This window comes from Scyliorhinus torazame, chromosome 3 (assembly GCF_047496885.1).
Source record: "Scyliorhinus torazame isolate Kashiwa2021f chromosome 3, sScyTor2.1, whole genome shotgun sequence".
Classification (NCBI taxonomy): domain Eukaryota; kingdom Metazoa; phylum Chordata; class Chondrichthyes; order Carcharhiniformes; family Scyliorhinidae; genus Scyliorhinus; species Scyliorhinus torazame.
This window is the reverse complement of record NC_092709.1, coordinates 50773397-50799785: the sequence shown is the minus strand read 5'-3', so window position 1 is coordinate 50799785 and position 26389 is coordinate 50773397. Positions and strand designations below refer to the sequence as shown.

Here is a 26389-nt window from a genome sequence, read left to right as displayed (position 1 = left end):
CCCCGAGAGTGCGGAGGTGGTGGTGGTGGTGGCTACATTGAAAATTTGGGGGTAGTGGAGACGGCATAGGGAAAGACGGGAGTCTCGGTGCGGTCCCCGATAAGAAATAACCATAGGTTTGTTCCGGGGAGAATGGATGGGGGATTTGGAGCATGGCAAAGAGCAGGGGTAGCACAATTGAGAGATCTGTTCGGAGATGGGACGTTTGCGAGTCTGGGAGCGCTGACGGAAAAATATGGGTTGCCCCAAGGGAATGCATTTCGGTATATGCAACTGAGGGCTTTTGCGGGGCAACAGGTGAGGGAATTCCCGCAGCTCCTGACGCAGGAGGTGCAGGATAGAGTGATCTCAGAGACATGGGTGGGGGATGGTAAGACATATATAGGGAAATGAGGGACGAGGGGGAGATCATGGTAGATGAGCTGAAAGGGAAATGGGATGAAGAGCTGGGGGAGGAGATTGAGGAGGGGCTGTGGGCTGATGCCCTACGTAGGGTAAATTCATCGTCCTCGTGTGCCAGGCTAAGCCTGATACAATTTAAGGTGTTACACAGGGCGCATATGACTGGAGCACGGCTCAGTAAATTTTTTGGGATAGAGGATAGGTGTGGCGAGATGCTCGAGAAGCCCAGCGAATCACACCCACATGTTCTGGTCATGCCCGGCACTACAGGGGTTTTGGGTGGGGGTGGCAAAGGTATTTCGAAGGTGGTGGGGGTCCAGGCCGAACCAAGCTGGGGGCTGGCTATATTTGGGGTTGCAGAAGAGCTGGGAGTGCAGGAGGCGAGAGAGGCTGATGTTTTGGCCTTTGCGTCCCTAGTAGCCCGGCGCAGGATATTGTTAATGTGGAAGGAAGCCAAACCCCCGGGTGTGGAGACCTGGATAAACAACATGGCAGGGTTTATAAAGTTAGAACGGATTAAGTTCGTACTAAGGGATTCGGCTCAAGGGTTCACCAGGCGGTGGCAACCGTTCGTCGACTACCTCACAGAAAGATAGAGGGAATGGAAAAAAAGAAGACAGCAGCAACTCAGGGGGGAGGGGGGGGGGGGGGAGGGAGGGAGGATCCGGGCGGGCTCTCAGGGATGTTATTGTATATATATAGGCACTTGTTTTAGGTAATGTATATTGGACTGTTGGATTGTATCTTTGGAGAGTATTTATTTTTGACCAGGCAGTTGCCCTTTAGTTTGGTTTTTGTTTCTGTTCATATATTATTTATTTATTTGTTTAAAACTGGCCACTGTTATTTATATTGCTTTATTGTTGTTTAAAATAAATACTACGTACTGTTATGTTTGGCCAAAAAATCTTGAATAAAATGTATTTTAAAAAACAAGACACTCACACTGTCACCACGTGCTGAGTACAAAGTCAGATGTGTAAATAACTAGTTGGAATAAAACTGCGTTGTACCAATCGCAACCGTGTTGGTTCGTCTGTACCTCAGAGCACCCAACACCACATTATCCACCATCACCATACCACCGGGCCCTGCCCCATAAGCCTGACCCGCCCCTGACCATTGTTAACATCGAACCCCTTCCCCCCCTCCCAAGCACCCCCCCTACAAAAACATCCCCCAACATCCACCCCTTCCCCCCCCCCCTCTCGCTCGCCTCGTAGGCCCATTGATGCCTGCTATCCAGGCTCCAACGTCCGCAGCCCTCCTCTCACCTCACCCCCGTTCACTAACTGACTTTAGTTAGCTAGCGCGGGTGGCTCCCCCCGCCAAGACCTCTCGCCCCCTTCCACCCAGTCCCAGAGAAAGAAACACCAAAACAAACCGAACAATCCAACCCCTACAATTCACTAACATAACATTTAACCGTCGCAACACAGAATGCCATTAACTTGAACTCTGTAACAATGCAAAGAGAAGTAAATTTCAATACAAATCAGTAAAAAGAAAGTTGTAACATTTATACATTTTCCAGCCGCTCAAACACAGTCCACAGGCGCTCTTCCAGTTCCGCTCTTCACGTCTGTCCCAAGCCTTCTGCCCTCACGAACGCCTCAGCCGCTGTCTCAAAATAAAGGTCTTTGGCGTTACATGTTACTCTCAACTTCGCCGGGTACACCACAACAAATCGCACCCCCTTCTTGTACAAAGCCGCCTTCGCTCGCCCAAACGCCGCTCATCTTTTTGCCAACTCCACCGTCAAGTCCTGGTAGATCCGAACCACAGTACCATCCCACAGCACCTCCCGCTTCTGCTTCGCCCAGCTTAATACCTTCTACTTCATGCAAAACTTATGAAAGCAGATAATTACTGCCCTTGGCGGCTTGTTCACTTTGGGCTTCGGCCTTAATGACCGATGAGCTTGGTCTAGCTCGTACAGGGTGGGGCTCAAACCCTCCCCCATCAGCTCCGCCAACTTCTTAGCGAAGGATTGCGTTGGCCTTGGGCCATCTGTCCCTTCGGGCAAGCCCACAATTCTCAAATTGTGCCGCCTTGAGCGGTTTTTCAAGTCTTCCAGCTTTGCTCGGAGTCCTCTGTTAACCTCCACCACCCTCCGAAGCTCGTCCCCCATCGAGGTGACCACAGAGTAATCGCTGTGTCGTGACACGGCCTCCTCCACCTCCTTCATCTTCTCGCCCTGCTCTCTCACCTCGGCCGATGCCTTTGCCACCTCCACCCTCATCGGGCCGATTGCCTCCTCCACCAATGACCTCAACACGACCGCCATCTCTTTCCTCAAGGCCTCCATGTGCCTCACAAACTGTTTTTCCAGCTCCACTGCCATCACCTCGGTCATCTTCTCCACCATAAGTAGTGCGGCCCCGCCTTGCAGTTCGGCTTCCGCCATCCTGTCAACACTTTTGTTTGTCTTCTCCTTCAGCGGCGAACCCACGTTTCCTCCTTTCTTCGACGCTGCTCTTCACATCCTTTAGCGGTTTATTGTTTTTTATCTTCTTTCTTTTCTCCTCTCTCCCCCTTCACCCTCCTGTCCTGCATCAATCTGAATTATTCTTTTTTTGAAAAAAAAAGGGGGAGAGAAAAAAAAAACTTTTATCAAACTTCCTTGAACCTTCTTTCTTTTTCCTCTGCATTCACCCAGAGCTCCCCTGGAACCAGGCTTAAGCCTTCTTTCTTCCTCCTAGGTGGGAGCCATCCGACGTGGAGCACCCTCCCTACATGGTGCCCTGGCCTCAGGCCTGCCGCCTCGGCCTCCTCGTAGCTCCGCCCCCGCTACTCTGACCTCGACGCCGTGCCGGGCCCAGCTCCTCAGCCCCCACCGCCCGACACCCGCGCGGGGTTCTTCGCAGGTTTTTAAACCGGCCCCGCTGGCTGCTCGTGACGGCCGCAAAGGCCGACGATAGTCGGGGGGTGCGTGAAGACTCGGGGATTTCCCCGAAATCACCGTGAATCGCGGCCACCGGCAGGCGCTCTTGTTGCTGCGGCTGCCCTGCTCGCCCATGCCACCGGAAGCCGGCCAGCTTTATTTATGCAGGGAATCTGCTAATGATTTCTCCGCCCCCCTCATTGGGGAAGCTCATATTCCCAAAGGATTGTGGGATTGCCATTAGTCCCCAGCCAGTGGTAAGCAGACAGGTTATAACAAAGATATACTTAAAAGATTGGCAATCCTCAAAGTAGAAGAAAAGTCACTTTTGTGAGGGCCACGAAGAATCCAGCATGAGTTTTAAGGATACAAAGTAATAACATTTATTTACAATAACATACATATATATATATATATATATATATATATATAATAGCAGCAGTAACCTCCCTTGCTGCACACTCCTTCCTGCTGGTTGCAAATTGGACAGCTTTATTTATACTTGGAGTTTACTAATGGTTTCTCCGCCCCCCTCATTGGGGAAGCTCATACTCCCACAGGATTGTGGGATTGTCATTAGTCCCCAGCCAATGGTAAGTAGGCAGGTTATAACATCCCTCCCCCCCAAAATCCAAGGAATCCACCGAAGACCCTGGCGAAGGAGGGCATCGGACTCATTTTGCCGCAGGCCGGACACCATTTGCACGCGGCGCTGGTTCAGGCGGCGTGTAACGAGACGGAGACCAGCGCTTCCATGATGAACGCCGCAACGGTTGTACATCCACGGCCCGTGGACCCGAGGATTCCCCCTCTGATGCATCCTGTGTCTCCATCTCGGAGTCAGAGTCTGCTGCCTCCGTCATGTCAGCGTCTCTATCTCCATTCGGTTCTGTAATGACATGCGCAGGCTTCGAGTGAGGCATCAGTGGAAGATTGTTAGGACTATCTTCCCTTGTCTCTGGTCTCTGCGGCTGTAGAAATGAGCTCCGGGGGCGGGGAATCGTTTGAGGGGATAGTCTTCTGGACCGAACGTGGTCTACATGTTTGCGCTGGAGACGACCCTGGGCTTGCACCTGGTAAGATATAGGGCCCGTTTTGCGCAAGATTACACCAGGAACCCACTGGGCACCACCAGCAAAATTCCGAACGAACACTGGGTCACCGAGCGCAAACTACCGAATCGGCCGATGCCGAGAAAATCCCTCTCCCTGCCGTTCTTGTGTGCGGCGTACTTTTGCGCCAATGTCCGGGAAAACCATACTAAGGCGGGTGCGAAGTCTCCGGCCCATTAGGAGTTCTGCGGGAGGTACTCCAGTCACCGCATGGGGGTTGGTCCTATACGTAAACAAAAACGAGCCAGTCTCGTGTCCATTGATCCGGAAGACTGCTTCTTTAGGCCTCTTTTGAATGTCTGCACTGCGTGCTCTGCCAACCCATTTGAAGCCGGGTGGTAAGAGGCAGTGCGGATATGGCGTATGCCGTTCATCTTCGTGAACCTCGCAAACTCCTCACTCGTGAATGGAGTGCCGTTATCCGTGACCAGCACCTCGGGGAGGCCATGCGTACTAAACGACAAACGCATCTTTTCAATTGTTGCGCAGGATGTTGTCCCCTGCATCTTATGCACCTCTAGCCTGTCTGCCTGTTTTCCCTGTGTCTGCGTGGGTTTGCTCCGGTTTTCTCCCACAATCCCGAAAGACGTGCTTGTTAGGTGAATTGGACATTCAGAATTCTCCCTCAGTGTACCCGAACAGGCTCTGGATATAGGCGACTAGCGGATTGTCACAGTAACTTCATTGCAGTGTTAATGTAAGCCTATTTTTGACAATAACAAATATTATTACTATTATTTCCTCTACCCCATTTCAACCCTTTTTTTCCAAAACAAGTGTCGAATCCGTCATCAGAGAACTGTGTTCTCTTAAGTCCAACTCCTGTATCTCCCAAGTCTGTGATTTTTGTTGTTGAAAACTATCACTGGATAAACAGTGTCTGACCGCATCACACTTGTCTATATTGAATTCCATGTGCCAGTTACATTTGACAAGGTTACGCAGCACGGTAGCATTGTGGCTAGCACAATTGCTTCACAGCTCCAGGGTCCCAGGTTCGATTCCGGCTTGGGTCACTGTCTGTGCGGAGTCTGCACATCCTCCCCGTGTGTGCGTGGGTTTCCTCCGGGTGCTCCGGTTTCCTCCCACAGTCCAAAGATGTGCAGGTTAGGTGGATTGGCCATGATAAATTGCCCTTAGTGTCCAAAAATTACCCTTAGTGTTGGGTGGGGTTACTGGGTTATGGGGATAGGGTGGGGTGTTGACCTTGGGTAGGGTGCTCTTTCCAAGAGCCGGTGCAGACTCGATGGGCCGAATGGCCTCCTTCTGCACTGTAAATTCTATGATAATCTATGAATACCCTCGTTTTTATGATTTGTGGAATGCCTTCACTTTTCAAAGTCATAGACGGCACATATTTTTTTCCTGGTGGGCTGTGAAGATGCTGAATGGGCAAAGAGAGAAGCTGTGCCATTTCATTCAGCAGGAAATGAATGGGACATTGGTGCTGGCGCACGCAGCGCTGCTCTTTATGACACACCGCCCAATCTGACGTCACGTTTGATGGACATGTTCGGAAACCCCAACGCGACCAATCGGCGCCGCCAGTAGGCGGGACTCCGGGGGAACGTCATTGGAGCAGACTGCAGTGTTCTGGAGCATTCTACCGGCCGTTCGGTGAGGAGCGTGTCAGACCAACCCTGCGGAATTAACGGCCCTCTCGCCGTTTGCCCAACCTTGGTTTAAAACCCGTTTAGATTATTTAGCGAGGTTGCGGTGAGAGGAAGTGGTCGTCATGTCGGTGGTGGGCTTCGACGTGGGTTTCCAGAACTGCTACATCGCGGTGGCGAGGAGCGGAGGCATCGAGACCATCGCCAATGAGTACAGCGACAGGTGTACACCGTGAGTAGGGGCTGGGGCCGGGCGTCCCGCCGTCCGGTTCTCCGGGGGGGGGGGGGGGTTTAACCATGTTGGCCCCGGAGATGGCGCGCCAACCTGCCCCGGCTGAGCTAGGGGTCTGTTTGCGGAGTGAGGCTCCACGCTGATGCTGAGAGGCTGGGCCTGCTCTTCCATCTTACCTCCCTCAGTGCCGGGGAGCCCGCGCCCGGACATTGCCGGGTGTGGTGGGGGGGCACAGACCCGGCCGGGAGGAGAAAGCGGCCGCCCTGATCTCGCTGTCTGACTGCGGCAAGGGAGCCAGGTGTGCAGCTGACTCAGCGAGTCGTCCCCCCGCCCCCAGGGCCAGTGGCCCTTCTAAGATCCATTTTTTTTGTCGCTTTACTTAACCATTATGTATTTTTGGCCTCCATGGGCACCGAGTTTCACGTCAGCCCGATTGTTGAATGCGAGTCGGACCTGAAGAGCCGGGAGCAAGTTCATTCAGTCATTCCGCCCACATTGCGGGCATCACCGAACGGCAGGAAAAGGAGCCGCCGTTCGATGCAGTTTTCTCTGGTCGATGCAGTTTTCCCCCGCCACCCCTCCCATTTTTATTTATTTTCAACTTCTTCGGTTTAGATGCCTCGTTTTTTTTAAACGACCTATTCTTCATCGTTAACTCCAGCGATCCTTCATGGTTGAATCTCCGTCCTAACTTCGTGGGCAATCGGAACTGTGCAGCATATATATAAAAACATCGTAATTAGGCAGGAGGATGAGTGGCAACTATCAAAATTCTATTTTAATTTTTCGTGCACAGTGACCCGGCTTCAATTCCGGTCCACTCTCTGTGTGAAGTTTGCACATTCTCCCAGTGTCTGCGTGGGTTTGTCCCAGGTTTGGTGGATTGGCTATGCTAAATTGCCCTTTAGTGTCGAAAGGTTAGGGAGGGTTACTGGGATAACTTCATTGCAATGTTCATGTATGCCTACTTGTGACAATAAAGATTATTATTATAGGGCAGTGGCATGGGTGGAGATTAAGGTGCTCTTTCAGAGTGTCTTGCAGATTCGATGGGCCAATTGGCCACATCCTGCATTGTAAGGATTCTATGTGCTTCAAAACCAGAAGGTGTATACTGCAAATCTATTTAGTTACTGTTACCCTAATTTTCTACTTTTTGCATAACACAAATCTATTGATGTAACTTTTTCAATTGTCTTCGCATTTCAGGGAATTGGATTCTTAATATCCACCAATGCTTGTGGCTGAATTGCTATTTCGCCATCTCTAAGATTCCCCCACCAGAGAGCATAGTTTCTCGGTCCGTGGTATTGAATCCTTATTTTAAATGCTTCATTTTGATCACCTCTGATAGAAACCATGTTTAAGCATCTTGCCACCATAATAGGTCACACATTTGATAGTTCCTGCCTGTAACGGACCATTAGACCTTACTCTTTCCCCCCCCCCCCCCCCCCCCCCCTCGTTTTTCCCAGATTTTATGAGGCAGTAAGGAGAAATCCTTCTCTGGTATATGGAGAATTGGACCAGAAGTGGCCGTGTGAGAAGACAAAGTCCTATAAGGGAGATGCAAATAGAGCTGGTAACACTGGGCAGCAGGGCCGTGGGGAGATGAGACAGTGGTCGACGGATCAGCTGGTGAAGTTTTTCGAGGATTGCTCTGCCAAGCTGAAGAAGGACACGCTGGACCCACTTAAGGCTTCGATTGATCAAGTGGTTCAGAATCAGGAAATCCACGGGAGAGCGATCCAGGAGGTGGAACAAAAGTTGTGTTGGAAAACAAGGTGGGGATGATGAACGACCGCCAGAAAAGAACGCAGGAGAAGCTGGAGAACAGGTCCAGGAGGCAGAATCTCAGAATTGGTAGCCTCCCTGAAGGCAGTGAGGGATCGGATGCGAGGGCTTATGTGACGGACATGTTGGAGAAGTTGATGGGGGATAGGGCGTTTCCTCGGCCCCTGGAAGTGGACAGAGGGCACAGAGCCCTCGTGAGGAAGCCCCGAGCGAACGAGCCGCCGAGGGCCATGGTAGTACGTTTTCACCGTTTCGTGAACAAGGAACACTTTTTGCGGTGAGCCAAGAACTAATGGAACAGCAAGTGGGAGAACTGAGAGTTGCGCATCTATCAGGACCTGGGAGCGGATTTGGCCAGGAGGTGAGCTGGGTTCAATCGGGCAAAAACGACCCTCTTTAAGAAGGGGGTGAAGTTCGGGCTGCTGTACCCAGCCTGCCTGTGGGTCACACATGAGGAACGGGACTTCTACTTTGAAATGCCAGACGAAGTATGGACCTTTATTAAAGAAATGAAGCTGGAGGTGAATTAAAAGACACTGAAGCCTTGGAGGAGTACTGTGGCGGCTGGATTGTATAAATTTAAGTAGCGCTATATGAAATAATGGGCTGTGTGGATGGTTAAAGGTTGCTTTGTCTTGCAGGGAGCTGGTTAGGGGTGGGGGGGGGGGGCTTTGAATTTGGTCCTGTTTTTTGGGTGACTAGCTTTCTAAAGTGACTGTTTCTTCACTTTTTTCTGATTGTTTACTGGGGAATGTGATGCTTTTAAAATGTTTATTCATGTGGGGTGAGAGAACAATAGGAAGACAGACTGCTTGGTGCCAGGGGCGGGTGCTATCAAGTTAGAATGGGTCAGCTGATTCGGAAGTGCAGTGGGGGGTGACCAAGTGTTAAGCTGGAGCTTGACTTGGGGGATTGGGTTTCTAGTGTTGTTGTGGGCGGGGGGAAGCGAGCTGCTTGGCTGGCAGGGGAGGAACTGTTACTAGGTGACAAATGGGAGGTCAGGAACAGCGACTACCCGAATGGGGACTCGAGGAAGCGGAGGGCGCGAGCTCGAGGCTGATCTAAAAGGGTGATGGATAGTCGGGGGGGGGGGGGGGGGGGGGGGGAGGAGCCTCTGTCCAGGTTGATCACATGGAATGTTAGAGGACTGAATGGGCCGTTCAAGAGGCTTCGTGCATTTGAGGGGGCTGAAGGCGGACGTGGCAATGCTATAAGAGACACACCTAAAGAATACAGCCAGACGAGGTTGAGGAAGGGGTGGGTCAGCAAAGTGTTCCACTCGGGTCTGGACTCCAAGACCAGGGGGGTAGCGATCTTGATCAGCAAACGTGTGGCATTCGAGGCAGGGAGAATCGTGTCAGACAAGGGGGGTAGGGACATAATGGTGAGTGGGAAGCTGGAGGGGGTGCGAGTGGTACTTGTGAACATATATGCTCCAAATTGAGACAACACGGAATTTATGAGGCGGATGTTAGGTAAGATCCCAGACTTGGAGTCACATAACCTGATCATGGGAGGGGACTTCAATACAGTCATTGATCCGGAATTGGACCGGTCAAGATCCAGGACAAGGAGGAGGCCGGCTGCGGCAAAGGAATTGAAGGGTTTTAGGGAACAGCTGGGGGGAGTAGACCCATAGAGGTTTTCACGGCCAAGGAAGGAGGAGTTTTCCTTTTTCTCACATGTCCACAAGGTATACTCTCGCATCAACCTTTTTGTCCTGAGCAGGGCGCTAATACCGAAGGTGGCGGATACTGCGTACTCTGCAATCGCAGTGCTGGATCATGCCCCCCCCCCACTGGGTGGATCTACGGGTTAGTGTGGAGAGAGGGCAACGCCCACTGTGGAGTTGCTAGCGGACAAAGCGATTTGTGGGTGGGTTAACATCCATCCAGAACTATCTGGAAACAAATGATACGGGGGAGGTCTCTGCAGCGACGGTCTGAGAAACTTTGAAAGCAGTAGTCAGGGGAATTAATCTCGATATGGGCCCACAGAGACGAGGTGGAACGGGCTGAGAGGGACAGGTTAGTTGAGAAGATACTCCAGGTGGACAGGAGATACTCGGAGGCCCCGGACGCGGGGCTACTGAGGGAGTGGCGGAGGCTACAGGCAGAGTTTGGGCTGTTGACCACGGGGAAAGCAGTGGAACACTTGTGGAAGGCAAGGGGAGCGATCTATGAGTACGGGGAAAAAGCAAGCAGAATGTTGGTGTACCAGCTCAGGAAAAGAGAGGCGGCTAGGGTGAAATAGAGTAGAGACGGTAATACTGTCCTGGACCCAGCCTGGGTAAACAAGGTGTTTAAGGACGTCTATAGTAAATTGTGATGAGTCGGAACCCCCGGCTGGGTTGGAGGGGATGAGGCAGTTTTTGGATCAGTTGAGGTTCCCGAGGGTGGAGGAGGACCTGGTGGAAGGGCTGGGAGACCCAATTGAGATTGAGGAAATAATGGAGGGCATGCAGTCGGGCAAGATCTCTGGACCTGACGGCCAACCGTTGGAATTCTACAAGAAGTTTTCAGAGATATTGAGCCCACTGCTGGTGAGGAAGTAAGAGAGGCCTATAGTGCATTTAGGGCTTGGGGGTCGCTTCGGGGCCTTGGAGATCGGGACGCCATTTTCAAATGGGATTCCGATCACTCGCAACACTGAGGAGTTTGGTTAGCGGAGCTCCTCAGTGTACAAAACGGGACTATGTGCGGCCTCCTCTGCACATTCCCGTTAAAGCCCCTTATCAAATGTGAGTCGTGTTTTGAAGGCAACTCGAGGCCAATGTTCGAAGGCTTCCCAATGTTGTTATGATGCCCTCAGAAGGAGCAGAGGTGGTGGTAGCGATAGATGCGGATAAGGCTTTTGATCGGGTGGAGTGTGAGGTGTTGGGAAGGTTTGGGTTTGGTGAAAGCTTTGTTGACTGGGTGCGGTTGCTCCATCAGGCACCAGTAGCGAATGTGCGTACAAATCGGCTGAGGTTGGGGTATTTTAAACTACACCGAGGGACAAGGTAAGGGTGCTCCCTATCCCCGCTACTGTTTTCTCTAGCCATAGAGCCATTGGCCATGGCGTTAAGAGCCTCTAGGAACTGGAAAGGGCTGGTTTGGGGGTGGTGGTGGAGCAGATGACGTGCTCAAGTACGTTTTGGACCCTGTGGTGGGGATGGGGGAGGTCATGCGAATCTTGGGGGAATTTAGCAATTTTACGGGGTATAAATTGAACATGGGGGGGGGGGAAAGCGAGATGTTTGCGATCCAGGCAAGAGGACAGGAAAAGAGACTAGGAGAGCTGCCGCTTAGAATGGTAGGGAAGAGCTTTCGATATCTGGGAATCCAGGTGGCCCGAGAATGGGAGGTACTGCACAAGTTAAATCTATCCCGGTTGGTAGAACAAATGGAAGGGGACTTTAAGAGATGGGGCATGCGCCCGCTATCACTGGCGGGGAGGGTACAGAATCCCCATCTTCATCCCTAAGGCCTTTTTCAAGCGGGGGTGGGGTGTCGGCATGGAGGTGGCGTCATGTAAAGACACAAGTTTGGGGGCACTGGTAGCCGCACCTCTACCATTGTTGCCGGCCCGATACTCCACAAGTCCGGTGGTAGTGGCGGATCTGGGGGCAATGGAGGAGATATAAGAGAGTGGAGGGAGCATCGATTTGTGCCCCGATTTATAATAACCATAGGTTTGGAGTTGGCAGAGGGCAGGAATTAGAAGGATGGGGGATCTATTTATAGATGGGAGCTTTTCCGGCTTCAGGAAGATAAATTTAAATTGCCTGCAGGGAATGGCTTTAAGTATTTGCAGGTGAGAGACTTCCTGAGAAAACGTGTGCCGGCCTTTCCGCTGCTGCCGCCACGGGGGATACAGGATAGAGTAGTTTCCAGTACCTGGGTTGGACAGGAGGATGTATCGGATATTTACCAGGAGCTTTCGGAGGCGGAGGAAACCCCGGTGGAGGAGCTTAAGTGGGAGGGAGAGATAGAGGCGGGTCTGTGGGCGGATGCCCTAAGCAGGGTTAATACCACCTCATCATGTGCCAGGCTTAGCCTGATACAATTCAAGGTAGTCCACCGGGCACACATGACAGTGGCCTGTATGAGCAGGTTTTTATGGGTAGAGGGCAGGTGTGCACGGGAAGCCCAGCAAATCATGTCCACATGTTTTGGGCATGCCCGAGCTTAGAGTTTTGCTAAGGCAATGTCCACTGTTTTAAAAACACGGGTGGTGCCGAGTCCGGAGGTAGCGATCTTTGGAGTGTCGGAAGAGTCGGGAGTTCATTGGGCGAAAGAGGCTGATGTCTTGGCCTGTGCCTCCCTGGTAGCCGGGAGACGGATCTGGTTAATGTGGAGGGACTCGAACCCCCGAGTGTAGAGGCCTGGGTTAGTGGCATGGCTGGGTTTCTCAGTCTCGAGAAAATAAAGTTCACCTTAAGAGGGTCAATGGTTGGGTTCACCCGGAGGTGGCAGCCGTTCGTCGACTTTCTCGGGGAAAATTAAAATGTCAGCTGATGCAGTATTCCAGGAAGGGGGGGGGTTGTTGTTGTATGGTTGAGGTGCGTAAAGTTGGGCTGGGGGGGGGGGGAGAATGTTTATTTTACCATGCTGATGTCATTGTTTATGTTACTGTTACTAAAAAAAAATTCAAATACCTCAATAAAATATTTTTAAAAAAATAAAAATTCTCAATGCAGCAATAATATCTACAAACAGCCAGGAATGAGATTATGAATGGTAAGTAGCATTTGTACCAGATAATGACTGTACTTCAAAAAGTATCGTTTTATATTTGCTATATAAATGTAACTTATTTTGAGGTGAGTAGCTCACCTCTGGAATCTGCAAAGCTCTTCCAACAAGGGCATGAATTGAAATGCAATGGAGTACTCTTAACTTTTCTGGATGGATACTGTTGAAGCACTTCTGCACACCATTACAAGACAAAACTATCTTGCTTCCACCATTGGCATAGCCTAGCTTCTATGTGTACTATCTACAAAATTCACAGTGGCAAATTTCCAGGGCATCTTTGATAGAACCTTTTCAAGTCTATAACCTTCACCAAGGATTCGGATGTTTGGGCATACTAAACCTCCCAAGTCTCCCCTAAGTCACTCACCATCCTGACTTGGCTGTTATATTCCTTATTTTCTGGGTCAAAGTCCTGGAGCTCTATCTAATAGTAAAGTGGATTAGGAAATGGACTGCAAAGTCAGATGTGCTAAATACAATGCTTGACTACTTCATTACTCGAGCCATGAGAAAAGGTATTTAAATTAACCTGGTATATGTAAATGAACCAGACCGCATACAAAAATGGAAGTCATGGCATCACCAAGGACAGTGGTCAGAGACTGATTAACTTCATGATATGGGAATCTGAATTTTTTTTTAAAAGAGATGATCTTGAAGAAATGAGGATAAAGTTTTTTTTTCTCTTCTAAAGAGAGCCTACCGCTCTCGCACCCCGGTATACAGGATTAGGTCCCCTATTTTCGGATTTCACCAGACCCCCGAACCCATTGAGACGGATTAAAGAGCATCCATTTCTCCTTATGTATTCTGTGAAATAAAGAGATGTAAACCTGTGTCTGACTGCCAGGCCAGAGAAATTTGTGCGCTGTTATTTTGTACATTTAAAATGTTGTAGATTTTTGATTGTTTGAATGAGGATAGTTAGAGGTTCCAGTTTTTTTTTATTTTTCTGTAATGCATGCACTATTATCATAGTGCCCCGTAGAGTTTTATAATAATGTATGTATTTAGAATGATTTAGGTAAAATTGTGTTGCATAGGATAGGACAGAGTAGAGCCTGATTAAGGGTGCCCCATTTGGTCAGAGGATGAAGACGACGCAGTAATGTGATCCTTCACACTTCGCGTTGAGGATCACAAGGAGGGAGTGTAGCCATCTGGGATGGCCACGTCCCAATTACAAAATGGACACTTGCAAAGAATGCAGGGAAAATTGGACAATACCGAAAAAGCAAGCAGGTGCAAGGTCTGTCTGTTGATTAGAGCCTTAGCTCTCAGACAGGACCGGTACTGCTAAGCCATCTACATACTTATGAGCCATCCCCGGGAACACAAGGCAACATTTAGGTAACCAATGCTAAGCCAGATATCCCGGCGCCAGAGGAGACTAAAACAAAGCCAACCAACGGCCACCTAGGACATGCCCTGCAACCAGGGAACCCACCCCTCTATTGGAGGAAAATCGATAAGGACAATTGGGAAACGGCCCAATTAATTGAGGCCAAGTTCAAGGCCTGCCCAAAAGCGCGCAAAGTCCTTTTGGGGTATAAAAAGGACTCCCCAAGAGAGGATCTCTCTCTTGGCCTTGGCTCTCGGCGAGGAGAGACCTGCCCAGCAGCTACGCCAGACCAAGTAAGTTCCAAGTCAATGCACGCTACGAGATATGAGGATGAAGTTGATTAGTTTCATTGCAGATACTGCTAATCAACATTCAGCTTTACAAACCGATCTAGAAGGGCAAGGACAGCATATACATGGGAACACCATCAACTGCAAGTTCTCCTCCAACCCACTCACCATCCTGACTTGGAAATATATTACCCTTCTCAAAGGCAATTAGGGATGGCCTAACCATCTAGGCACACCTCTATTGAATAACTTACAAAAAACTTGGGGAACGACTACAGCCTTAAGAAGCAGATGCCTGAGTTTGTAGGATAAATACATGCCGATGATCGGCAAGTTTAGGCTAAATAGGTATGGCCGTTGATGGATCACAACTCAAAAGCCAAATACAAAAAAAATAGTGATTCGAGAGATGTATTAAGACCAAGAAATGTTGTAGAAAATGTATTCTAAAGATGACATTTGGGAAAGAAGTGTAAAAGATACTACCAGTTTCAAAACAAGAACATAAGATAGTAAGTATGCAGAATGACTACTCAAATTCAAAAGGCAGGGCACACACCTTGTTCTTCCCAAACAGTTACCTGAAGAACTGAGATGAAAGTCTGGGCTGGGCCAAAAAGGCTCCAACAAATGCATGCTCTGGGATAGATGTATATCCAGAGTGCCAAAGGAGACCAGAGAGGTGACATGTACAGTGTGGACAATTGTAAGAAGTACTGGGAGTTGCCAGCAAATTAAAAACTGGTCCATATTAAACAAAGGAAGATGTATGCAAATCAAAAGCATTCGTATGTGGATTCAGATGGGTCTGACCCTACTTGAAAAACTTTGACTTGCTTGAAATGGTGGCATCCCAAATGGACTGTGGTAAACTCTGAAATGTCATACCTAGATTTCCAGAAGGCATTAGATAAGATATCCCCTCAGGTATGCAGCAACTAGAAGGTACAGTGTAGATGCTCATGAATGATCTCCATTTATCATACTATATTTGTGTGGCCACTGTGCAAAAAAGCTAAGATACGCTGCATTGAAATGAATTTCCTCTCATGCTATCTCCCCCCCCCCCCCCACAAAATGAGTGCATAGTTGCTGGTTATCAGACCCGGCAGAAGATGGTTAAAGACCTGGTAGAGCTGTGCTGCAGTAGCAATTGGGAAGATGGTGGAGGGGGAAGGGTTGTCGCAAGTAGGAAAACCCCAGATGGAGCAGTTGATGGAGTTTATTAGGGAGGAGTTTCACCAGCAGCGAAAGGAGATGCAGGAAGATCTATCGAAGGAGTTTTGGCACCCTTAAAAGAAATCAATGGAGAGAATCTAAGAAGTGCCTGGAGGCACAGAGGTCGCAGATCTGGGAGAAGGTGATGTCCGACCACAGTGATCGGATGGTGGCATTAGAGGTAGGGCACTTGGATGATTTTTGCAAGTTGCTAAGGGCAAAAGTAGAGGAGCAGGAGAATTTATCCAGAAGGCAGAACCTGCACACTGTTGGCTTGCCTGAGGGTGTGGAAGGCACGAATGCCACGAGATATGCCTCAAGGTTGCTGGTGGCGGAGGGGGTGCGGACAGAAGCAGAGAGCGGGGGAGCTGGCATGGGCAGTGATTGTGAGGCTTTGTTTGTGGAGAAGGCGAATGAGGAGAACAGGTTTCGAATTTAATCAGGACTTTGGAACGGACAAGGGAGCCGGTTGCAAAGACTATGGAGGGAAAGGTAGAGGAAGGGGTAGATAAGAGGAGCCTTCGGCTAGGAGCTGGCAGATAATGCTGGTGAACGGAAGTGAGGTTGGGGTGGTGGGGGTTGGCCAAGTGGGGTAGGGGGGAATGCAATGTGGCACTGTTGGAGTGGGATTATGGGCAGAGAAGGGCCATGAATGGGCCTGGTTTAGGGCAAAATTAAGAGGCAGAATTGGAAGGGGAGGATGGCAGACAGTAGAGGGAATGAAGGCACAAACCTCCAGTAAGGTTTGTAACATTGAACGCACGAGGCATTAACGGGCCAGTAAAGAGGCCTCGGGTCTTCGCGCACTTGAGCCTGAAGGCGGGGGTGTTCTTTCTGCAGGAGACTCCTCTCCGGGTGAAGGATCAGATTACGTTGAGAAAGGGATGTGTGGGTCAGGTATTTCACTCTAGGTTTGATTCAAAGTCACGAGGGGTGGCCATCCTGCTGAGTAAAAGGATGCGTTTTGTAGGTGCCAAGGAAGGGCGGGGGAAAAGATACGTGATGATGAGTGGGGTATTGGTGAACATTTCCGCGCCAAATTGGGACGATGTGGGGTTTGTGAAGGGATTACTGAGTGGACCTGGACACGCATCAGTTGGTCATGGGGGTGATTTTGATTGCGTGCTGGAACAGAGGGTGGATAAGTCGAGCTCAAAGTCAATGGGAATGTTGAGGATGGTGAAAGAGCCGGGAAGATTTATGGAGAAGGATGGGAATGGTGGATCCGTGGAGGTTTAGGAACCTGGGGGAGAGGGAGTACTCGCACGTGTACACGGTATACTCCAGAATCAACTTTTTTTGTAGTGAGCCAAGTGGTGATGGGGGCCAAGTATGCGGGAATCGTATCTCAGACCATGCACTGCACCAGCTAGAGGTTAGACTTGGCAGCAGGAGAGCCCGGGAAGAAGGTTGGATTTGGGGCTTTTGGTGGACAAGGGGTTCTGAGAAGGTGCCGTTGGTGATCAGAGACTATGTGGAGGCATTGACGGCGGTGGTTCGGGGAGGTTTCTCGTTCAAAGCGCACAGAAGAGAAGGGGGTAGGAGTATAGACGGTTGTTGGACAAGATAGTCGGTGGACAGAAAATAATTTCAAGTGCCCCCAGCAAGGAGGGGTTGGCGTAGAGAAAGAAATTACGGGTAATTCAATAGGTTGACGACAGGGAAGGGAGTGGGGCAGCAACTGAGGGCAAGGGCATTGCAGTATGAATGGACAGAACGCGAGTCGTATGCTGGCCCATCAGCTACAGAGGCAGGCTGCATCCAGGGAAATTCTGGGGGTGCGGACAGGGAAGGAGGAGCTGGGGAAGATTAACCAGGCATTCAGGGAGTATTGTGAGAAGTTATAGATCCGGGTGATGAGGGTGGGGGTATGGGCAGTTTTTGGATGAGCTGGCATTCCTAAGGCTGGATAAGGAGAGGAGAGAGGCGCTGGAGGAGCCGTTAGTTCTGAGAGAGGTGATGGGTAGCATAAAAGGGATGAAGTTGGGGAAGGCTCTGGGGCCAGACTGTTACCTGGTGGAGTTTGTGACGAGTTGGCACCATATTTATTGGGGATATTTAGCGAGGCACTGGAGAAGGAGCTGCTGGAGACACTGACCCAGGCATCGATCATGCTAATCCCGAATAAGTGGAAGGAAGGACCTGTGGGTCATACAGGCCCATATCACTGTTAAACACAGATGTGAAAGTGTTGACTAGGTTAGCAGCGTGAGGATGGAAGGCTGTGTTCCAGGGATGATTGCAGAGGATCAAACTGGTTTCGTAAGGGCAGGCAACTTTCCAGTAAAATATAGGTGGTTATTAGATGTGGCCATGACCCTATTGAAGGGACGGTGTTGCTCTTTTTAACCTTAGTCTATTCGCTCTGATTACGTCACCTTTGCTCATGAGTCGCCAGGTATCTTTATGATACCGCCACGTGGTTCAAGTTCAGGTTATGATTAATAATACAGCACACCACTTAGTAAGGATTAAAACAACGGTCATTTATTATATACAACAAGCAATATTAATACACTAATACTACTATCTATATAATAAACCTATCACTACTGGCCAATACTTAACGTAGGAAGAACCCACCAGGTCAGGGAAACGAATGGCTTGTCCAATCAGATCTGGCCCGCGAGATTCAAAAGGCTGCTACAGGTCGGTGGCTAGGTGTCTCTTCCGGATAGCGATCGCTGGATTCAAACTTACTGTTGCCGGTTGCTGTTCTTGCGAAGGTCTCGAGCAGGCGAAGAGGAGAGAGAGAGAGAGATCTGAACTTGGACCCTCACTTTTATAGGGCCCAGGGGCTTCCCGCCTCCCGGGGCGGCCCTTGACCCTGAGTCCCAAGTGATTGGATCTGTCCCCAATCTCTGGGGTCAATGTGTCCAATGGTGAGGCGATTCCTCGATCGGGGGGTGGTCGTTCACCTGTCTTTGTTTCGGCCACTGCAGGCGCCGACAAGTCTGGCCCGGTATTCAATTGCTAATATGTTGCAATTGTTCCCGGGGATAGCCGATTTAACTGGATGTCTGAATAGATGGGCTGCAAACAGTCCTGAATGCAACTGCAAATACCTGGGTTGATGGGCTGTTGATAGCCCTGAGTATCGATCTGGGCTAACTTCCCAGAGCCGAATATGCAATACTGTCTGCAGCTGCCTGCTTGTGTCTTCTTAGCTGCTTTTCCCAGCAGCCTTTCGGGTTAGCCATTTTAAACTGGGTTTTGGCCAGATTAATCGGAACGCAGCCATTTTACGTGGCTGCAACGGGTACCAGAGGTAGTGGTCTCTATGGACGCGGAGAAGGCTTTCGACCGGGTGGAGTGGTGGTACCTGTTTGAGGTTTTGGGAAGGTTTGCGTTTGGGCCGAGGTTTGTGAAGTGGGAGAATTTGCTGTATGTGACTCCGGTGGCGAGTCTACGAACAAACAAGAGTTCACAGAGCTTTGGGTTGCATAGGAGAACGAGGCAAGGGTGTCCGCTGTTGCTGTTTGCCCTGGTGATAGAGCCCTTGGCGATGGCCCTTTAAGGAGCCAGTAGAGTGGCGGGGGAGTAGGGAACACCAGGTGTGGTTGTATGTAGACCACCTGCTGTTATGGGGAGAATTATAGACATACTAGAGGTTGGGGCCCTCTTCGGGCTATAAGTTGAATGTCGGAAAGTGCGGTGTTTCCGGTGAATGCGGCGGGTCATGGAGCCAATCTTGGGATGTTGCCATTTAGGGTTGCCAGGTATAAGTTTAGGTATTATGGGGTTCAGGAGGTGGGGGAATGGGCGACTATGCACAAATGGAATCTGTGCAAGTTTGTGAAGGAAGTTAGGAAGGAGATGGAATATATTACACCTGACGCTGGCGGGGTGGGTCCAGGTGGTAAAAATTAATGTTCTGCCAGGGTTCCTGTTTGTACTCCAAACCCTCCCAATCTTCATTCCGGAGGCCTTTTTCCGGAAACTGGATGCAGTGATTTTGGAGTTTATATGGGTGGGGAAGGTACCGTGGGTGAAGAGGGTCATGATGACAGCAGCAATTCCGCTGGCACTGAGGAGGTTGACGAGCCCAGTGGCACAGCCCTCGATTAGGGTGTGGAACCAGTTGAGACATTTTAGGGTGATGGGGATGTCGCTGCTATGGTTTAAGCCAGGGGAGACGGATGGCATGTATAGGAGGTGGCTGGTGAGGGCAAGGAATTTACGTTTGGAGAAGAGGTTTGCAAGTCTGGAAGAGCCGCGGGAGAGGGTGGAGGTTCTGAAGAGCAGCGGGTTCAGGTATATGAAGTGAGGGACTTTGCACTAAAGGACTGGGGAGGGTTTCCCAAGCTATCTTTTATTGGAGGGGTTGCTGCTCCCGGATGTGGAAAGGGAGGGTAGGATTGACGATATATGTGGGTGGCTGGGGGAGCGCAGGAGCTGAGGCTTAAGGAGGAATGCGTATGGTGAATTCGACCTCCGTGTGCGAGAGTCAGTTTGAGGTGGTGCATAGGGTACATAGTTTAAGGTGGTGCATATGACTCTGGTGACGATGAGTGGGTTCTTTTAGGGAGTGGCAGATGTGTGTGATAAGTGTGGGCGAGGTCCAGCAAATCATGTGCAAATGTTATGCAGCTGTGAGAAATTGGAGAGATACTGGGAGGGGGTGTTTGGGATGTTATCAAAGATTGTGGTAGAGGTCGGTCCGGGCCCTATTGTGGGGTATTGTGATATTGGGTTTCGGAACTTCCACGGCTGATGGGGGGCCGACATTGTGGCCTTTGCCCCTCTTGTTGCCCGCCGAAGGATTCTGTTGGAATGGCGGTCGACAACATCACCAGGGGATCTTATTGACTTTCTCAGGCTGCAAAAATTATGTTTTGTCTTGCAGTTGATGTTTTATTTTTTTTCTTGTTGGGGGGGGGGGTCACATGCGAGTACCCTTTAAGAAATGTACCTTGAAGAAATGGAGCTGCTCATGTTACTGGAGTGTGGGTGGAGCTGAGCTCCACGTCTGCTTTTTTAGTTTCAGTTTGAGAAAGCTTGGGTGTATCTGAGCTGCACTGCTGTTGATCTCTGCCATGAAGGACTATCTCTTAATCATTTGGTGAATTCAGAAGAATTATAAATGTTTTCAGTCTTGAATGTAAACCTTAATGTGCTCCTGTTTGGAGGTTTGTTAAGTCTTTTGGTTGTTGAAAGAACAGCATACAGATTACTTAGTGTTGTATTCTTTGGGGGGTGTATTTGATTTACTGGTTGCTAAGATGTTCACTGTTTTATAAAGGTTAACTTGAGTTCATAGAATAAACATTGTTTTGTTTTTAAAACTACTGGTCCATTTTCTGCTGTACCATACCTGTAGAGTGAGCCGTGTGCTCCCCATACCATGATCTATTAAAAGTTGTGGGTCAGGTGAACTCCATGATACACTTTGGGATTCTCTAATCCCTGGCCCATAACAGTTGAATTGAGGGACTCAGCGGAGGGCTTTGAGAAACTGGTCGGGACTGTTCATGATCATGTTTAAGGAATTGTTCGTCTGGGGTGTGGCGGTAGTGACGAGGAGGAAACACTTGCACAAACTGAACGGTGAGGTGTGGAGAATGTTCTTTGATTTATTTATGTTGTGTATCTTTGAATGTGTTTGGAATAAAATACAATTTAAAAATAAAAAATGAACATGCTGAGCATAACAAAAAAAGGAGGATGTTACTGATGGGGAAGGGTGAGGTTACAGAGGATTTTTAAATGAGTTACTGGATCATGAGCCAGTAGTCAGTGAGCGCAGGACTGATGGGTGAACACAACAAGGATTGTTCAGCCTCCGTGGTCAGGGAGCAAGACAGGAGTGGAAATATACAGGTAAAACAGTATAATAGAAGTCTGATAACGGCATAATAAAGCTGTTGTTGGTGCTGACTATTTCTGGTTGCAGATGGGAGACAAGTCCAAGAGATGGTGCAAAGTGCCACAAGAATTATTCACAGTTTTCAAATCTCATGAGTAAAGACCGGCAAGAGTGACTTTCTTCAGTCTTGATAGACGATGGTTGGCATCAGATCTTTTTAGATGCATTTGACATTGCAAACATTAGAACAATCTGTTTTTAAACCCGAAAGGAAATATTTGGACTGATCACAGTTTCACCACATACATTGATCAATTTGTAAAATGAATAGGATTTACCAGTGGGAGTGAGAATCCTGGAATTATCCAGTGGAATGTTGGACTGAGCAGCAGTTATGGTCTTGAATCAGAGCGAAGATGGACCAAATGGTATATCCTTCCTGTAATTTTAACGATAGTAGCAATGCTCGACTCTCAAACCGGTCTGTGAAATCAAACTAGTAACTATACCTGTAGACATGAGCAGACGTAAATATAATAGAACCATACATTACTTGAAGGGCATTTGGCCTCTCCTGCATGTGATAGCTCTCTGAAGCGCTACCAATTAGTCCATTTTTGTTCTTTCTCCAGAGCCCTGCAAATTTCTTTTGTGTATTTCCAATTACTTCTGAAAGTTGCTGCTGAACTTGCTTCCACTTCAGTTTCTCCATCTTAGCTTTCTTGTCCTGTGGTTACATACACTCCTACCGGCAAAAAAGGTTTCATTTTTAAAATTCTCATTAAAAGTAGTCTCTCTATTGAGGAGAACGATACCCAACTAGTCTTGCCATGAAGTCCTTCCTAAATAAAGTGGGCTGCTCAGATTCAGCAAAAGGGGCTGGTTTAGCACAGTGGGCTAAACAGCTGGCTTGTAATGCAGAACAAGGCCAGCAGCGTGGGTTCAATTCCTGTACCAGCCTCCTTGAACAGGTGCCGGAATGTGGCGACTAGGGGCTTTTCACAGTAACTTCATTGAAGCCTACTTGTGACAATCAGCGATTTATTATATGCTGAAATGTAACGGGTGCATTTAGCATATTTTCCTTGCTTTTGAATCCGATGCTCACATAGTCAAGGAACCCGTTTTAACTTGTCCTGCCATCTTCATAGATTTGCATGTGAAACTCCAGGTTTTTCTGTCCCTGTACCCCATTTGCTTCACATCTCTTTCCCTTCCAAAATGCATATCACATCTCTTCAGTTTAAATTGTACCTGCCCATTTTCCAGACAGCCCTCCCTTTCCTCCTTTTTACATTTCCAAGCTGTCATCTGCAAGCATTGCAATTATGCCCCTGCACTTAAATCCAGTTATTATATCAAAGGGTGGTTATCCTAATAAAGCTGTTCATTCCTATTCTCTGATTCCTATGGGTTTCAAATTTGCTTACTAGAACATTGTGGCACTTTATCAAACGCCCTTTGAAAATCCAAGGAGGATTGAAAGATTGTAATCAAAGTCCCTGCTGATTTCACCTTTGTTTCCCTCTGCATCCTATATGAACTTGATTAATTTTCTATACCGCCAACTATTTAAATATCTCCTCATTATCTTTTTTCTCCTTTCCATTTCCTCCTCCTTTTCTCCTTCACTGCAACAATGTTGTTACATATCGATAGATCTCTGAAAGTTGCTTGATTTTCTAATCTAGCTTTAACTTTAAGTTGATGCCCAACACCCAAATGTAGTTTTATGAGCTCCCCTGAATTGGAACTGAGTGTTATGCCTCTGACTTGTCTACATTTTAAGGCTCTATGCTGATGGAACTTTCGAAACTCCCCTTTCATTACCATAGCATTGCAGTACAAATGTATAAAATATATTCTGAATATATACAAAATATATTCTGAATATATACAAGATTCTAAAAGGAGACCTAAGGCAATCAACATGGTGCTTGATGGGAAGTTTCTATATGGATATGCTATCCCAGATTGCTTCAGTCAATGGAGCACATTTGAATTTGACCTACTCTTGTAATGTATGGAAATGGAGCAGCCATTTTTCTCTCTCAAATGAGATGAATGACCAGGATATGTTTGTCATGTTGGATGAAGATTAAATGTTGCCCAAAGTATTGGGAGAACTCCCCTCTTCAGTATTGCAAAGAAAACCTTTTGTGCTCCTCTGATACAAATATTTGAACAGCACTGCTCCAGAACTGCACAGAAATGTCCCTTTAGATTGTGCTCAAGATCTCTGGCGTAAGGCTTTAACACCTGACTGCGCAAGTTCTATCATTGAACATTTTTTTCCTTTTCTTTTTCCACCAAACACTGCTCCCCCTCTCTCCACCACCACCAAATGAACATAAAATAAGTTTTGAAGTTTTCAATTAAATTTAGCATAGGATTGAACATCTGAGGTTTTGGAAGGTTGTTTAAGGTTTAAAGAAAAATCTGGACTTGAGCTCTTCACTGTTGCCAAAATCCTGCAATAATGGAGCCCAAGGCTGACATGTCAACATATTTGATGTGGTGAATAGCAGACGTGGTTCGCACCAACCTAATTTATTTTCATGTACTTTGTGTCTTCAGCAGTAAGGAAAATCAAGCAAAGTCCTGGAAAAGTTGAATGTTTTGAATGTTTCAGTGATTGGGGGTTGGGCTAGCCATGTAATCACATACATTCGTTATCATCCTTAGAATTTGGATTTTAAAATATATTCTTTTTCACCAAAGTAACACAATAGATTAATTAATGAATGCTAAATTTATTTTTCTCCAGGGCTTGTATATCACTGGGATCCAAGAGTCGGGCAATTGGTGCAGCTGCCAAGACCCAGGTATGGTACGGTGTATTCTACTGAGTAGACACAATACAATTCTATCTATACAGCCCAGCTATTATTTACCAGGTTTTTTTAACTTTCAGTAGAATTGAACTAGTAACTTTCCCGGACTGCAGCACATTTAATAAACTTGAGTCAAATACAGGTCTGTGAAAGTTTTTGGTGTGCTTAAGAGGTGGATATTATTTAAGTGGAATGTAGATTTAATGCAAAAATATAACTTGGACCTTTTCCTAGATATAATTTAATGGACATTTCAGAGTGTCTGCGCTGCATTTGATGTATGTGATGAAAACCATAAATATTCATTACCTTAAAATATTAATTCCCCACAGGGTTTTTAACATCAATGAATGGTTTTGGAAGCCAATCTAGAACAAGCTGGCATCTCCCTACCACTCAACTCCTTCCCAACAATATGACTGGGTGATGACAAGGTTACAAGTCTGCGGATGCCTGAAATTTGAGACAGTTGCGCTCTTGTTACGTGTGATATCAACCCTCCATTATATATCTTGTATATGAGGGAAGAGAAGTGACGTTCTGTTAATTGGCTCAAAAGTCGCTAAGTATCGATTATAAACTTGCCTCTAAATTATAAAAACATGAACTTGGGCACAGAAGGAAGCCGTTCGGCCCTTATCTACACCAGCTGATAGAGCCATCTGGCCTAATCACACTTGAAAATTTTTTGATCCATAACCATGTAGGTTACAACACTACAGGTGCACTTACAAGTCTTTTTTTAAATGTGATAAGGGTTTCTGTTTCTATACTACCTTTTCAGGCAGTGAGCTACAGACCATAGTTTCCTTGCGGTGAAAACATTTGTCTTCCACTTCCCTCCAATCCTCTGCCAATGATTTTAAAATCTATACCCTCTTGATTCACCTCCCTGCTAGGGGAAATGGGTCCATCATAATATTATACACTATTAACCCCAGATACCCAACCTTGCATTATAGTTATCAAACATTCCTTAATTCTGGGTAGCTCTTGCTCTCCCTGATGTGCCACCATGTCTGTATCTCAGTTTCCAGCTCAATGACTGAGCCGAAGCTCCTCAAGCCACAGGCACTTACTACATTCTTGCTTTCCCTGGGTAACACTGGTGTCCATGAGCTCCCACATGCTGCATGCAATCTTTACAAATCACCTTTCCTGCCATACATGAGCTATCATATCTAATTATTTTCTTACATTGTTTTTTATTTTGTATATTAATCTTATCACAAACTCTAGCACTGTTTTACACCTTTGGAAAGTAGACCATGACCAGTTAACGATGCTCGCCAACAGTTCACTTCCTCCCTGAGTCGAGCAGAAACCAATTCCTACAGGGTGAAAAAGTTAGAAAAAGCAAAGCAGTACCTCCCTCATCGAACTTCCCCTTCTCACCAAACCTCCACACATCTGTTTGAAGTTGCCATCAGTGCTTGTCACAGTGTCTGAATTTATGTTCTGAACAAAAGGACTAACTGAGCCCAGGTATAGCAAGACCAGTTCAAGCCTAAATGTAACACCAAAGCGCACTCTGACTGAAATCCCTTTGACCTGCCCAGAATCACATCCTGAGTCCAGAACTGTCCCTTCTAGCATATAACTCAGAGCTGTCATTATTTAACTAACATTACGATTTGGATGAAGCAACAGAGTAATTATTAAAATTTGTTGATACTAAGCTTTGGGGAGGAAACCGTTTTCAAAGAGATACAGACAGATTACGTGAATGGGCAACAAGATGGCAGTATAATGTTGGGAAGTGTGAAGTTATTCAGCCATGATCACCATGAATGGCAGAGCAGGCTCACTGGACAGTATGAGCTATTCCTATTTCTTGTGTGATCCCTCTTCATTTTATTCCCTTCTGAAAACTTGGAACCAGGTGTTGGAATTGCAATTTCTGTCCTCCTTTAAGCCACACTTTAGTAATACTATGATATCATATGAGCTGGATCCGGAGTGCCTCCCTTACCACCCAGCTAAAAGGTCGACGGCGAGCAGTATTGACTGTCTCCCTCAGCAATTGAACACTGGGAGTAGTGTTAATTGCTTTAAGGTGAGACTTCTATCCATATCTTGGGAGGAAGTGCTGCCTTAAATAGTTGACAGCCAATCGATGACTGGCA

General features: G+C 47.8%; 1 protein-coding gene across 1 annotated transcript in view; it reads left to right on the top strand.

Moving 5' to 3' along the window:
• The first annotated feature begins 5974 nt into the window (after nt 1-5974).
• The window catches only part of hspa4l (heat shock protein 4 like), a 119677-nt gene continuing 99262 nt past the window's right edge, over nt 5975-26389 (top strand). The window contains exons 1-2 of the mRNA XM_072495675.1: nt 5975-6240; nt 24197-24254. Coding sequence (XP_072351776.1) covers nt 6134-6240; nt 24197-24254 — 165 coding nt within the window. The 5' untranslated portion in view covers nt 5975-6133. The remainder of the gene's footprint in view (nt 6241-24196; nt 24255-26389) is intronic.